The sequence below is a fragment of the Nilaparvata lugens genome, chromosome 7, assembly GCF_014356525.2.
Source record: "Nilaparvata lugens isolate BPH chromosome 7, ASM1435652v1, whole genome shotgun sequence".
NCBI lineage: Eukaryota > Metazoa > Arthropoda > Insecta > Hemiptera > Delphacidae > Nilaparvata > Nilaparvata lugens.
The window spans coordinates 32,362,569-32,378,721 of record NC_052510.1 but is presented as its reverse complement, the minus strand read 5'-3'; the positions used below and the strand labels follow the sequence as shown (position 1 = coordinate 32,378,721).

General features: G+C 32.7%; 1 protein-coding gene across 1 annotated transcript; it reads right to left on the bottom strand.

The window, feature by feature from the left end:
* Positions 1 to 14,853: 14,853 nt before the first annotated feature.
* Positions 14,854 to 15,234, bottom strand: LOC120352190. The gene has a single exon (XM_039431906.1). The coding sequence runs from the start codon at positions 15,232 to 15,234 to the stop codon at positions 14,854 to 14,856; it is 381 nt and encodes a 126-aa protein (XP_039287840.1).
* Between the last annotated feature and the right edge of the window lie 919 nt (positions 15,235 to 16,153).

Here is a 16,153-nt window from a genome sequence, read left to right as displayed (position 1 = left end):
ATGTGCGTCCAGCCTTAAAAACAAAAAATACCATATTTGTTTGTTGATGCTGTACCGGTTCCAAAAATATTGAATAAAAAAACTAGATATTGTCCAACCACATATTTGTTACCGAAACCGGTATCTCGATTTTCTAATAAATCTGTGGTTGGACAATATCTAGTCTTTTTATTCAGTATGGATAACTACCACAATATCACCTTCACAACTTCTCACAAAGTGGTTCCAAAAATTATTTTTGTCTAAATTTCAATGGGTTCTCCATTATCTCATGAGCTAGTTACGGTACATCATTATTTTTAGGCAGAAAATATTTTTCCTCAATATCAATTAAAATATAGTACATTTTTTATCCGATATAATGCCGCATATCAATTGAAATACTATTTTCATGTACTATATGTACATTTCTCCGACAAGAATGTTACCTTATATGAATATTGAATGTTGTTTACCTCATGACGATCTATGCACAATTATTAATTATATTCCATTAACTGATCATTGCAATAATATTAATCATAGCTGTTGTAATTCAGGAATATCATTTATAGCAGCACTATACAAAATCTCTAATTCTCCTTAATAAATGGATCTTGTCAAATTGAAAACATTCCATTTTTTGCTCAAAATGGAATTTGCTCATATGTGTTGATTGAGATTTTAGTGTGCATTTTATAACTTGACTATTATTTCATAAATCATACATTATTTTCATCTATTGTATAATTTCCAAATTGATTTGATGTCCAGCCATATTCTTACCGAGGCGCTTGCCGTGAGCACGCAATGATTGACGAATGAGATTGGCATATATCAAGGCTGGCCACTGGCCTCCGCTCGTGCCGTTTCGACAGAAATCAAAGCGAATACAAGCGAGGGCTAGCGATGGCATAGTATTCATCTACACTCTCGCGCTCGTCATCATTTTTGTACGCACTCGGCAAGTGTGTCGCCGGCATGAGTAACTTCAAAATTTTACACTAATAAATTCATACTGATAATATATTCTTTCAGATAGCACGTTCTCTTGAAGAGAATACCTTACAATGTGTTATTTTACATACTTAGTACTTATAGTATCATAACTTGATGAAAACCAGTTTATATTCCAGTCTCACATCAACCACAATAATGCTTATTTTTTCGCAAAGATCTGCGTGAATTTTATATTTCTGTGATACTCATTAACTAATTGGGGAATTCACAATGAAAATTGAGGTCTGCCAAACGATTTATCAGTTTTCACACATTACAAAAAGTAATGAAGGCACATCACTCATTACATTATTAAAAAAAGTCTCGTAATTGAAAAATAGTGAATCTGCTGAGATAGTGAAACTTTCATGAGCAAGTACAATTGACTCATTCACTTGTTAGTTTATTTCTAACAGAGTGAGTGGAATTTAAACGTCAATAGAAGGTACGGTGTTTCAGAACAGCCAAAGTCAATTATCTAAGTATCAATTTTGAATAGTTTATGAGTAACAGGAATAACAAAATAAGAATGCAACCTAGTTATGTTTATAGAATTTTATCTATATATATATATATATATATATATATATATATATATATATATATATATATATATATATATACAGGGTGATTCATAATTATGGTAAAATATTTTGATACGTGATAGTAGAGGTAAAAATAAGAAAAAAAGTTCATATAAACATATATCCATAAACGCTTCATTAGCGAGCTATACAGGGTAAAGGATTTTGCCCGGAATTCAGTTTCTCTGGTGAAATACACCGATGCTGAATTGTTTGGGAACTAGTTTTTGGAAAACTTATGCTGGATTCATATGGGAAAATATCTGAAAAATTGAATAAAACTAGTCTGGAAGCTGTAGTGTGAGTAGTTTTTGAGAAAAAAGTTGAAATATGCAAAAAATTTAAGTAGAAAAACACAGACTTCTACGTTTGATGCCCAATAACTTTCTTTAATGACCAGTAAACAAATAATTTTTCGCAATAAAAATTGTAGAGAATTTAATTCTGAAAAGAATTGTGTAAGCTGTGTTAACTAAATTTAAATAAAAGTTGAATAAAATGTATTCTTATGTAGTACATTACACCACAAAAATTTCCTGTTTTATGAGGAGAGAACTGATAACTCATAAGTTGTAGCTGATTGCAAATAAAATATTCGGTTTTTTATGAAAAGTTTTTTTTTATATGGAAGTAGCATATCTAAATGACATTAAACTTATACCAAAAGACTAGTTAATTATGCCATTAAGCCTGGGAGGAAGCTCAAACAGAAGTAGATGATCTCCTATGATTCCTGCCCAAATGTTTACTGAAAACTGATGTTGTGGAAGATTAGGATTGATGGCATGAGGATTCTCAGCTGCCCAATTATGTTGGTTGTGGACGTTAACGATAGCTGTTCTTGTAGAGTGTGCCTCGTCGGTAAATAAAACGGTTGTTGAAAAGTTTGGGTATACAAGTTTTACTAAAAACCATCGGCAAATACCAGCACAGGGAATACAGTCTCGTGGCAATAGAGTATGAATTTTCTGGAGGTGGTATGGATGTAATTGTTGCTATTTTAGTATCCTTCAAATAATGGATTGATTCACATTAAACTGCACTGACAATTCTCTCGTGCTCTTCTCTGGTTGTTCATAAATTTCATTAAGAACTTGTTCTTCTAACTCAACAGTCATAGTAGATCGGGGTCTGCCTGCATAAATGTGCTCTTTGGATATCAAAGGATCTGTCTCAGTCAGACGTTGATGAATAGTGGCAAAAAACCTTGAACTTGGACATACTCGGTTAGGAAAGTTCTCTTGATACAAACGTCTTGCTTCAGTACTATTACAGTTGGGTCCCATTCCATACATTTAATGCATGTCAGCTAATTCAGAGTATGAATAATGTCTAAGATTACCTGCCATTTTTCAAAAGTTAACACAACACAAAAGCAAAGTGGAATGGTTACTAATAACTGGTTAATAGATTAAACAAAAAACACAGCGCGGTTACAGTAGGCCTAACTTACAGTTTGTTTTTTCTGTTCAACAGTGAGCTAAAATATTTCTGAAAATAATTTTCAGGTGATAATTTCTTTTAAATATTTTCTTATTTAAAACATAATGAATCAGCTGTTTTGGAACAGCTGTTATTAAAATCCATGTTTTATTTGCAATCAGCTACAACCTTTGAGTTATTAGTTCTCTCCTCGTAAAACAGCAAATTTTTGTAGTGTAATGTACTACATAAGAATACATTTTATTCAACTTTTATTTCAATTTAGTTTACACAGCTTACATAATTCTTTTCAGAATTAAATTCTCTACAATTTTTATTGCAAAGAATTATTTGTTTACTGGTCATTAAAGAAAGTTATTGGGCATCAAACGTAGAAGTCTATGTTCTTCTACTTAGATTTTTTGCATATTTCAACTTTTTTCTCAAAAACTACTCACATTACAGCTTCCAGACAAGTTTTATTCAATTTTTCAGATATTTTCCCATATGAATCCAGCATAAGTTTTTCAAAAACTAGTCCCCAAACAATTCAGCATCATTATATTTCACCAGAGGAACTGAATTCCGGGCTGAATCTTCCACCCTGTATAGCTCGCTTATTAAGCATTTATGGATATATGTTTATATGAACTTTTTTCTTATTTCTACCTCTACTATCACGTATTAAAATATTTTACCATAATAATGAATCACCCTATGTATATATATATATAATGTTTTACACAATCATTTCATACAAGACAGATACATCACGTACAGGAGAAAATAAGACATAGTTGACATAAAAAAAGGTTCTGCTTGTTAAAGAATTATCAGACATTAAATAGAGTCAAATATGGTAGGCTACACATCTTAAAATTCAATACCAATTATGGGAAAAACAGAAACTTTGCAGGATCTATATTGTTTTGATAGGAAGAAGGTTCATGCCAATTCGACTAATGGAATGGATATTATTTTAAGGTACTAAATATTTAGTTTGAAAATCCGCAAATATTTGTAAGCATAGTAAATGATCCAAGCAAAATGAGTCTTCACTTTATAATTCTCACTTTTTAATTCACAAGATATTCACCAAAAGTCATCTTTTTCATCACAGTTGTCATTTCCTAAAATATAATCTTCTTGATTAAGTACACGAACACACTCAATTCTATTACCTTTCAACCTGTGACTGTGAGCATCTTCTTCACTGTCTTCTTCTTCCTTTCCATTCTCAACTTCGTCTTTTTCCTTTCCATTCTCAACTCCGTCTTTTTCCTGCTCATTTCCATCTTCTTCATTCTCAACTCTAATTTCTTCTCCATTCTCACTTTCAAACCCGTATTCTTCTTCTCCCTCGTCATCATCATCATCGTCATCATCATCATAGACGAGTCTCTCAATCTCACTATCATCATCATCGTCACCATCATCATCATCTATAATTTCTTCTTCAGGTTTTCTAAAAGATCTCCGTTTCCGTAGCCTGGTTGAAAACATTTTGCTGATCACTTCCTGAACGAAGTTTTCATCGACCTCGTCATCGAAAACAGTAAAAATCTTGTCGGTAAAATCAGTAGGATCCTCAACCCCAGCAGCAAGCATTGCCTCTTCAATTCGATTTCTTCCCTGAGAACTAAGCATGGGGTGTTGCGTCACAAGCACTGGGAAACAAACCTTTGCATAGCTCAACAGCGACTGGTCTTTGCTTTTAGCCGCAAATACTAATAAATCAGCAACACGATTCCAGTCCCATCTACAAAATGCCAAACGCATTTCTTCAACTAACAGCTCACAATCATTAAGCGAACGCATATCACTGAATTTCTTGTTCATACACAATGAATATTTACTATTGGAAATTTTCTCCGAAGCCTTCCAACGTTTCCTTGGTGACATCTTTGATTTTTTTGCATCTTCTATCAATTTTAAGGCAGCATCTAGAGCACTTCGCTTCACTTTGTAAACCGTCTGCAGTGGATGTCCAGCTTTGTCCGGTGTCATGATGTCGGCGTACTGGAACTGTTGTCAACATAACAGATGGGAGCGGATCCTACACACACAACAAACCGTCAAATATAAGACACTAGCAGAGCACTTGTAGTTTTTTCGCACATCAAAAAATATTACAGTTGAAAACACAGGAGCAGGCTAGTTGGTAATATTCAAATTAGAGTAGTATGTTTTGTGAAATATTTCAATCAATTACATTGTATTGGACTCATGGTCAAATTCTACATGATATTTCACTATTTCAGTACCTATTAGAACAATCAACATTTTAAATTAATGTTAACATTTTGATTTTCTGTCCTTCATTTTCAGTGAACTCTTCAGAATAGATAACATACAATTTTAGGTAGATTTGAAATCGTCTTGATATCAGGTAGGTTGTACTGAGGTATCTCGCGACCCTTATTTCAAGTCCAGCTCAAAAGCAACACAGACACAGTTTTAATCACAGTTTACTCACATACAATTTTAGGTAAATTTGAAATTGTCTTGATATCAGGTAGGTTGTACTGAGGATTTTTCACAATTTCTTAGTCTTTTTCATTCAACAGACACAGAGATTGATGCATAGGCAAACAAAATTGCTGTTTTGAAAGTGATGTCAATGACAGTAAATAAGACTAGCAATTTCTATTAGCCAGCAGTTGATGAAGCAAAAACCTACCTACTTATAGAGGTACTCATAGAAAATGATTTCGATTGTTTTAATGATTCGAATTGATGGCTGAAGATAAAAATTGCCAATAAAAAATCAGATAGATCAATAGTACCGGTACTTGTTTCAATTGATTAAAATGAATATTAAACCAAACCAGCCAAATTAATATAAAATGGTGATAAGCTGTTAAGCTAATCAAATCATCAGTAAAACATAAAAAATCCTAGTCTATGACACAGATTCAACTTTTATTGAAGACATCAAATCAAATCAAATCTTGATTTGTCCCAAAAACATAATTACAATGACAAAAATGGTTATAAATGAAAAAAGTAAAGTACAATATAAAATGAAAAAGAAAAATATTATTAATAGGGTTATACATAACTATATTAAAAACCGGAAGTCCCTGCAAGGTTCGAGGAACCTGAGCGCAGAGGCCGAGTGTTAATGCTTAACAGTACAAGAAAATAATAATGGGATATTATTAAGAAATAGGGAAAAGAAAAACTGAGCGAGGAAGGGAAGAGAAAGAACAGAGTGAAGGCATAGGGGAAAGTAAAGAATAGTTGAAAATTACATAAAAAAACATGAGAAGTCTTTATACTAAGCTATGAGGAAATTACATTGCCAAAATTACATTGCTCGAGATTATCCATGTATGAATTTCAATTAGCAGTTTTCTATTTAATTTACTAGTGATAAATGGTTAGGAATAACGTTGATGAGCTTTGATACCTGATATAAAAATTGTTTTCTACAAATTGATAAAATAATATCTGTAATTTGAAAAGTAATAGATGAGGGACGGAGGTTATACGGTGAAACACGCTGGTTGAAAAGATTAATATGTTTATTTATGTAGATGATAAAATTTTTTATGTAAAGCTGCCTGACAGTTGAAACATCTAGCTCATCAACTAGGCTAAACAGGTACTACCTTGGATAGAGTCTGGGTTTTCCCAATATAGCTCTTATAAGGTGTTTTTGAATTACAAAAAGTTTTTCCAAGTGGTTTGAGTATATTCCACCCAAAATTTTTATTCCATATTGCAGAAATGATTGAATGTAGGCAAAATATATGAGTCTTGAGATTTTTCTATTACTAACTTGGCTGATATTACGAAATTTACTTATTCAATGTCTGAGTTTGATACATGTATCATTGATGTGAACATCCCAACGCAAATGTTGATCAATCATTACACCCAAATATTTAACATGATGTTCTCTATTAAGCTTTGAGCATGTACAATTCATCCAATCAGAATCGTTGCAATTTACATTATGGATTTTAATGAAATCGAAACCTTGCGGCTGGCCTATAGAATTTGGGGAGAAAGACATGAAATTACTTTTTTTATGTTCAATGTTAATATATGCTCATCAAACCAGGATTTTACTATTTTAAGTCCGGATTATGCTGCTTTTTAGTATCCTCCCAATTCGTTTCACTGAATAACATTGAGGTGTCATCAGCAAAAGCGATTGAGACACCATTTCTTAATTCTAACTTGAGAAGATCATTAATGTAGATTAGGAAGAGAATCGGCGACAAGACTGTTCCTAAAGACATATTTTAATAAAGATCATCTCAAGCTTCCTTTGTTCCGGAGGGAAAGAAAAATAAGGGACGCTACACTGACTTGATCCCTAAAAGTAAAAGCAAAACTATTTCCAAGACATTCAATAACAGGAATAATACTAAATATGTTGAAATGGACCGGAAATTAAGATGGCATTAGAAATATTGGGACTATTCGTATTGTAATATTACATTTTTTCTCACATTGGAATCGAATTTTCAATTCGAGATCTATGGAACTTTATAGTAAATATCAGAGTTATCGATAGACGGACAAACTTTTTGACGGAGAATTTATTATCGTAAATGATTGTTGCATTGTTCCATGGTGTCACCGAGGCTGGGTTGACAGAATTAAAAAGATAAATGGTTTAGTTAAATAGAGATGATATATGAAAGTTTGAAATAATAGTTTCAAAATAAAGTTTTATTGAGAACAAATATAAAATGTGAATTCTAAACTTGTAATTTATAATTTTTTTGGTGACGTGTCTGTAACGTGGAGGTCTCTCTGTTCTGACTTGTAGCTTTTCCTGTTCTTTCTCTCTAAAACATGGCTGGCTGGTGTGTGTTGCAATTTGGTGCTCTCTAAATAATTGTCTGTTTAAGTGAATTTATTAATGTTTTAAATTGAGTTTTAAACAGTTTATAGTGTTCTATTTTGTCCATATAATTTGTTTTGTGTGTATACAAGCCAATAGCCACTGTTTTTTCAACTGTAAACTAGATAAGTATTTTAGTTCGTAGTAACTCTAGAACTTAGGCTTATAAGATATAATTCTTTGTCTATTTGTATAATATTTTGCAAAAATTCATCTGAAGATTATAAGTTCATTTGCTCTGAAAACTGGATTTCTCATTCATAGGCGATAGATCCATTCATAGTTTATCAAGAATCTATTACATTGGAGCCGACAACTATCCTTAGGTTAATAGGTGTTAAATGCTATCCAGCCGATTAAGGGAAAAATTGGTAGCACGGCAAATGTTACCCCTGTGGTGGGACCGAATTACAAAATAAATATGTCCCAAATGGTACACCATGAAATCCCTGGTTATAAAAAATTATTAGTAGGATAGATATCTTGATAGGTTATGAATGGTATACTGCTGAATGGGAAGTCGGTTCAAGAGAGATCAAGTCCTAATGAATATATTATCTGTGCAGACTAGCAAAATGGCATACAATATGAAAAATATTAAAAATGATGATGAGTTAATAGCTGCCTTAACACAAATATTTGATAATTTTAAACAAGAGCAAAATGCTAAGTTTAATGCTAGGTTTGATGATATGAAGCAAGAATTTGCTAGCATTAGACTAGAGCAGGTTAGTATAAACCTTCTATTGAAAAATGCACATGAAACATTGAGTGATAATCAGGAAGATGAAAACAAATTGAAGCAGGATAATAGTAGTGTTAAGATACAAGATCAACTCATTCAAGTTTCTGACAATGTAGGCCTAGTTACTGTTGTTGAAAAAGTCAACCTTAATGAGATAGTAGAATTGAGTAAAGAAGTAGGTAGGGAGTTGTCTTCACTGAAAGTCAACTATCATGAAAGTAATATTGCTACATTGAAGGTTAGGAAAACTATGAACAAAGTGAATGATTACATGAGACAGGTTTCTGTGGAGGTTAGGAATAATGTAAACAAAATGAATGTTGCTTTGAGTCAAGTTGATGAGTTCAACTTTCAACTGAGAATTGAAAAAGTGTATGCTATGCATTCTCAAGTGAACATGACTAACTTTTGTAAGCAAAATGGCTTTGTTGAAACAAATGAACCCATGTATAAAATTATGTTCTTGAAGAAAACAAAGCACAAAGTCTCCATTGATATATTAGTATTCAAAGGGTGTTTCAAGTTGCTTACTTACAAGATGATGACAGTGAATCACATGATGAAAGGGTATTCCCCAACACACAATGATTAGGAATCCTGTGTCATGCCGGGATTCAGAATAGCAATGACCGTAAATACTATGTATGGTAAGAGTCCATAATTGTATCTTTTTCTTTCCTGTAGCCTATTTTTCTTGGCCCTTAATCTTTTCAAATTTCGATTCTTTCCTGTCTTTGTGTAATGTTCAGTAAAATTCTTCTATGATGCATATCTTAACCAATCTTGTCCATAGTCATTTAAAGTTGTATTTTTTTTCTGAAATAATTTTGGAAGTTAAAATAGTAGCTTATTTTCCTAATCTTTAAATTGTTGATAAAACTTAACTTTTCTAAAATCTATCCATTGTAGTGTAAAGAATTGTTTGCTTGTGGTATATTTTTTCATTATGTATTACATATTTTAATCATGTCTAATTTTTTTCAGGTATCATATTAGGTAACTAGGTTTTTCAGAGCAAATTTTGTCCCATGTTCTCATCTTTCATTGCATATCGTGCCATAAGCCATATGTAATTAGGTTATAGTTTTCTTCTGGGCTTTTAACCCATTTTGCATTTTATTTTTTTTTTTTGCTGTCCAATACTTTGGATTTTTGGTAGACAAGTAGGTGTGATTCTTTTAGAGGTGTGGGCGTGAACCACATACGGCTGGACTCGATTATCTGACCTACTTGTTTGCGATATAAAAACCTTAAGACTGCAACATCAAATGTTTGTAAAAAACTTTTGCATACTTTTGTTCTTGTGGTCCGATACTAGAGTCTGCTATCACATTGCCTTACAGACATCTAGGAACTCTCCACCCAGTCACAATAGTCAACATTTTTTTTCCTTCACCAGTTGTTTTTGTGGGAGTGATAGCTCACAATTATAACAAATTAGAGTCATACTTGGAATTTACAAAATTCCATAGTAGTATATTTTATTAAATATACTTCCTCATGAAAGTTCAGTACTGACATGTAGGATAGGCTCTAATTAATCTTTCTCTTCTTTGTATTGTTTTAGGAAATTTATTTACCCAGTTTTCTTTTTCTCTTGTTTGTATTTTTTAGGGAACTTATTTACCCATTATCCATCTTGATCATCTTTGTATTGTAATCTTGAAATGTTTGTACTTATTATACAGTCTTTAAATTTTAAATTATTTTAAAAAATAAATGGTTCAATTTAGAACATGCTGAAATCTATTCTTATGTATAAATTCTTTTGTTATAATAAATAAACTTCAAAATTTGAAAGTATTAATGAATTGTGTAGCCATATATATGTGATGTATTAATGAAAGTTAACTTGAATAATAATGTTTTCATTGAATAAAAACGTTTTGTTATATTATTAATTGAAATAAGTTTTTGTGATTGATGTCTTTTTCTAAATTAAAAAAAAAAAATTGTTTGTTCTATAAATTTTGATATGATTGATTATCGTTTGAAATGGATGCTGGAGTGTATGTAGAATTTTTAGTGGGGTTTGTTGATTAGAATTTTGCTGGTATGTGATTGTTTTTTGAGATGGAAACCCATTATTGCCTAAAGAAGGAATAACAGTGGTTATGACTTAGAGAGGCAGTAATGAGATAATATTTTTTGTGTTGATTACTTATGTTGATTGCCATAGATGCAAAATAATGATTAATAATGTTGATTGCCATAGATGCAAAATGATGATTACGTATGAATATTGATTGCCTTTGAAGCAAAATATTATTGATGTTTTGAATGATTTCTTGTTTAATGATTGATAGTAAAGTTTTGTCATGAAATGTAGCTTGTGTTCAGAACATTGAAAAGTCGAAATAAACTATAGTATCCGACAAACGATGATTAATAATATTAAATAATTTGCTTTTTATACAATTTTTGAACACAAAATTAAAACTAAATAATTTTGAAACCCTGAATGATAAATCATAAATGTGAAATGAACTTGCTATAAATGAAATGTTATACTAAATGATAATGAAATGCAGATATATTATGAAATGATTGTGAATAGAAGACCAATTGTCTGAAATTATTGAAATATATATTAAAATTAATTTTTGTTGTGATGATCTGATGTTTTTTACAATTTTGATAATGATACAGGGTGTTATGAAATTCTATTTCTGTTTTGAAGAATGGATTAAATTTTGATATTTGAACAGTGAATAGATGGAAATGAAATTTTTTTTAGTGAAAATTTGTAATTGATATCTCCATATTTCACAATTTATGTATTGCTGACTGTATAATAGGATGTTAACAAATTTCAATTTTATATATACTTAAAAATAATTATCATGTGTATTAGATTGTATTGATAGCCTAATCAAGATTTACTTCTTAGTTTATAAGCATTTTAAGATAACAGGTACAGCACAGACATTAACATTGAAATAATTATCATGTGAATCTCGAAATCGACAACAAGTGAACGCCATGAAGAGTGTTAAGAACATTTGGGTGATTTTCGAACTAGTGTGACTCAACTACGCCTAAATCTACGCTGATGCCTACACTAATAGCTACGCCAATAACTACGCCAATATCTACACTAATATCTACGCCAATAACTACGCCAAAATCTACGCTGAGGCCTACACTAATATCTACACCAATATCAACACCAATAACTACGCCAAAATCTACGCCGATGCCAATGCCTGCGCCAATGCTGATACCAATGCCAAAATCTACGCCGATGCCTGCGCCAATGCCTATGCCTGCGCCAATGCTGATGCCAATGCCAAAATCTACGCCGATGCCTGCGCCAATGCCAATGCCTGCGCCAATGCTAATGCCGATGCCTGTGCCAATGCCTATGCCTGCGCCAATGCTGATACCAATGCCAAAATCTACGCTGATGCCTGCGCCAATGCCAATGCCTGTGCCAATGCTAATGCCAATATCAACGCCGATGCCAATGCCGACACCAAAGCATACGCCAATAGCAATGCCAACGCTTATTGCTGACTTTGTATCTCAAACTTCAACACTACTACATTACCTGGAGGTAATTGCCATCCATGTTCACATTTGCAACTTTGAATTCAAAATAACAGTCACAGTATCATGAAAGAATTGATTCAAAAAAAAAAAAAATCCTCTCCTAAATTATTCCTGTATGCAGAACTCTAAACCTTGAACACTGAAAGTATCAAAAAACCAAACCTTACCTAAATTAATCCTCACCTAAATTAATCCTGTATGCAGCGTCTATCTCTTTTCCAAAAAACGAATTACATTGTCATTTCAAGCCTGAAATGTACATTGTATAATTACAAATATGATACAAAATTTACGTGACTCTGTATCGAATTTGGAATGCAGCCGTCTACTACAAGCATGAAGCAATGCTAACTGAGATGTCACCTGTATCGAGTTTGGTATGCAGCCGTCTACTACAAGCATGAGGCAATGCTAACTAAGATGTCACCTGTATCGAGTTTGATATGCATCAGTCGACTACAAGTATCAGCCCAACACTATGTGCATCCAGATCAGCCCAACACTAACGTCATCACATTGGAGTCACACTTAACTGAAAATCATACTGAGTGCCTTAACGGACTGTTTTCCAAAATGTGCATTGATAAAATCAACCGTGTCAATAGTGAAAGAAATGAACATTTTTTGATTTATTGAAATTTTATGTGAAAATTAAATGTAACAATTCATCAATTCATTAAAAAAAAAAAAAAATAAATAAATAAATAAATAAATAAATAATAATAATACATTTTTCATTCAACATACTAATTTCTTCTATGCAATAAAAATTGAATTTTTCTATCTATTAAATTTATTTGCAATTTCAAAAAAAAAAACTATTCTTTACATATTAAACTTTCTGTTGAGATATTTTCCTTTAAATTATAAAGCTAAATCAAAAGTAATTTTGATATTCTATACTTTGAAATATTGTTTGGAAACATATAACAAATGCTATTGATGAATTTTTATAATAATTTTCAATTATAGTTGACATGTAATGTTTTTATAAAAAAAATTGTTACTGTTCTCGAATTTACAATTCAAAATTTTCATTAGGGTCAATGTAAATTTTTTTTCTTTAAATTTTCAAACAGTAAAATTTTTTTATGTCAAGAGGGGGATATTTGTAATATTACATTTTTTCTCACATTGGAATCGAATTTTCAATTCAAGATCTATGGAACTTTATAGTAAATATCAGAGTTATCGATAGACGGACAAACTTTTTGACGGAGAATTTATTATCGTAAATGATTGTTGCATTGTTCCATGGTGTCACCGAGGCTGGGTTGACAGAATTAAAAAGATAAATGGTCTAGTTAAATAGAGATGATATATGAAAGTTTGAAATAATAGTTTCAAAATAAAGTTTTATTGAGAACAAATATAAAATGTGAATTCTAAACTTGTAATTTATAATTTTTTTGGTGACGTGTCTGTAACGTGGAGGTCTCTCTGTTCTGACTTGTAGCTTTTCCTGTTCTTTCTCTCTAAAACATGGCTGGCTGGTGTGTGTTGCAATTTGGTGCTCTCTAAATAATTGTCTGTTTAAGTGAATTTATTAATGTTTTAAATTGAGTTTTAAACAGTTTATAGTGTTCTATTTTGTCCATATAATTTGTTTTGTGTGTATACAAGCCAATAGCCACTGTTTTTCAACTGTAAACTAGATAAGTATTTTAGTTGTAGTAACTCTAGAACTTAGGCTTATAAGATATAATTCTTTGTCTATTTGTATAATATTTTGCAAAAATTCATCTGAAGATTATAAGTTCATTTGCTCTGAAAACTGGATTTCTCATTCATAGGCGATAGATCCATTCATAGTTTATCAAGAATCTATTACATTGGAGCCGACAACTATCCTTAGGTTAATAGGTGTTAAATGCTATCCAACCGATTAAGGAAAATTGGTAGCATGGCAGTATACAATCGACGTATACAGCACCCCAAAAACACAATACATATTTGCCACTGGGTGTGGACATGAAGGTGATCGTAAAGTTGACCTACATTCAGAAAGATCATTTAGCTAAATGGGTAGTTGAGGTTGTGCCGAAGGCACCCTGCAGCAAAGATAACTTGAAATGGCAACCGTAAGTTTAAATGCAACTAAAATCAATAACAACCAATGACCCATTTCATCCTAGCGTTACCATTTGGTCACTAAAATTAATACAGCAGAACGCCGATTATACGGAATAATTGATGCATGACAGTTTCCGGATAACTGATAATCTGGATAGTCGATTATAACTCGATTTATGCCATGCTCTCAAGAGTAGAAACTTTGCATTCTGTTCCACAGTACTTAGTAGTACGTGCAGTATGCAATATGACTTATACACTCTTCTTTTCATTCAAATTCTAGATCTATTTCGAATAGACACAATATTGTGTAATTCAATAAGGTACATGAACTCAAATCTTTTATTGGTTAAAATAATGTACTGCACGTTGATTGCGGCAGACCAATTAGCCACTTGAAATACAGATTAGGTTAGGTTTTTAGGCGATTGATATTTTATATCATCCAGCGGACGTCTGGATAAACGGTGCTCTACTGTACTGTGTTTACTAAACTAATAATACTATATCATAATAGAGAGGTTGGGGAGAGCCAAAGTTACTCATTAGGTTTAGAAATGGATGGTTTGAAACTGTAACTCTTGAAGTAATTCAGCGTCATTATCATCATCATCATCCTAGCCTTTTCCCTGTATCATTTAGGGTCGGCTCTCCAAATCAATTTGCGCCATTCTTCTGTCTTTTGTCACTTCCAGGTTTACGCCAATCGTCTTCATATCTCTACATATTGTGCTTGCCCAAGTCGTAGGGGGGCGACCACGGCCTCTTTTACCCTTAGCAGTGCTAATTATCGCCCTTTTAGTAATGTGGTCATTGTCTCTGCGCATCACATGGCCAAACCATCCAAGTCGACTCTCGCACATCTTCGCCTGTATTGGTGCAACCTTGAATGTGCCACGGATGTATTCATTCCGAGCCTTGTCCATCAGGGTCACCACTCCAGCCCACCTCAGCATTTGCATCTCTGTACACCTGTACAGTGCATCTTCTGTTCCTCTTGCTTGCACATCGACCAACATTCCGCACCATACAGAAGGGCGAGTAGAACTACTCTCTTGTATATATTGCCTTTGATGCGAACAGGCATTTTCGAGTCACTGAGCACCCCAGTCAGAGCTCTCCACTTTTGTCACCCTTCCACGTCTTCTTTGGTGTTCGATTCATTAGTTATTATGGTGCCAAGGTACTTGTATTTGGATAATTTATTGAGGGGAATATTATCTATTTGTGGTGGGGATACGTTTGCGTCCACACAGAGAAATTGCAGTGCATGTAATTAATATTGAATTTTCAAGTAAACTCTAAATTGACCAATCAACACCAAACTAATCATACTCTTGATTATTAATTATTAAACAAAAATAATTTCTTCCAACAAATAACTATTAGGCCGTATTAAATAAGAACACCAAGCTGGGACACCAAAAGACGGAGCGAGTCGCGGGCATTGATTCTCAATGCTTTCATTACGGACTCCCGATTTTATAGTTTCTGGACTCCAGGCTTTATGTCCAGCTGCTTTCTCCCTGCTGTCCCAACGATATACGGGCCAGATGCCATAGTGTAACATCATAGAGAAATAGTTAATTCGTCTCAGGTAGCTTAAAAAGTAGGAGTTACTTTATACCGGGGTCATCAGCATAGCGACTTATATTATTTTTTCAGAGATTTTAGGTTAGGCCCACCAAAATATTTGAATAAGGTATTCCTATTATTAAAACTAGCGTGTAAGGTTGGAAAAAGGCAAGCGCGTGTTAATTTGCCTCTTCTTTTGTTAAAAAACCAAACTCTTCAATAATAGCTAAATGTGCAATTTCTTAGCAATGACTCGAGACGCGCGGCTGAAGCCGCCGCCGCGATTGGAGCACATTACTTATAAATTCATTATATTGGATAATTTAATATATCTGGTTGGTTTTTATATATTCTACATTGACT

Coding starts and splice junctions, on each gene's coding strand:
- LOC120352190 (XM_039431906.1), bottom strand. CDS start 15,234: ATGTTGGTCGATGTGCAAGCAAGAGGAACAGAAGATGCACTGTACAGG.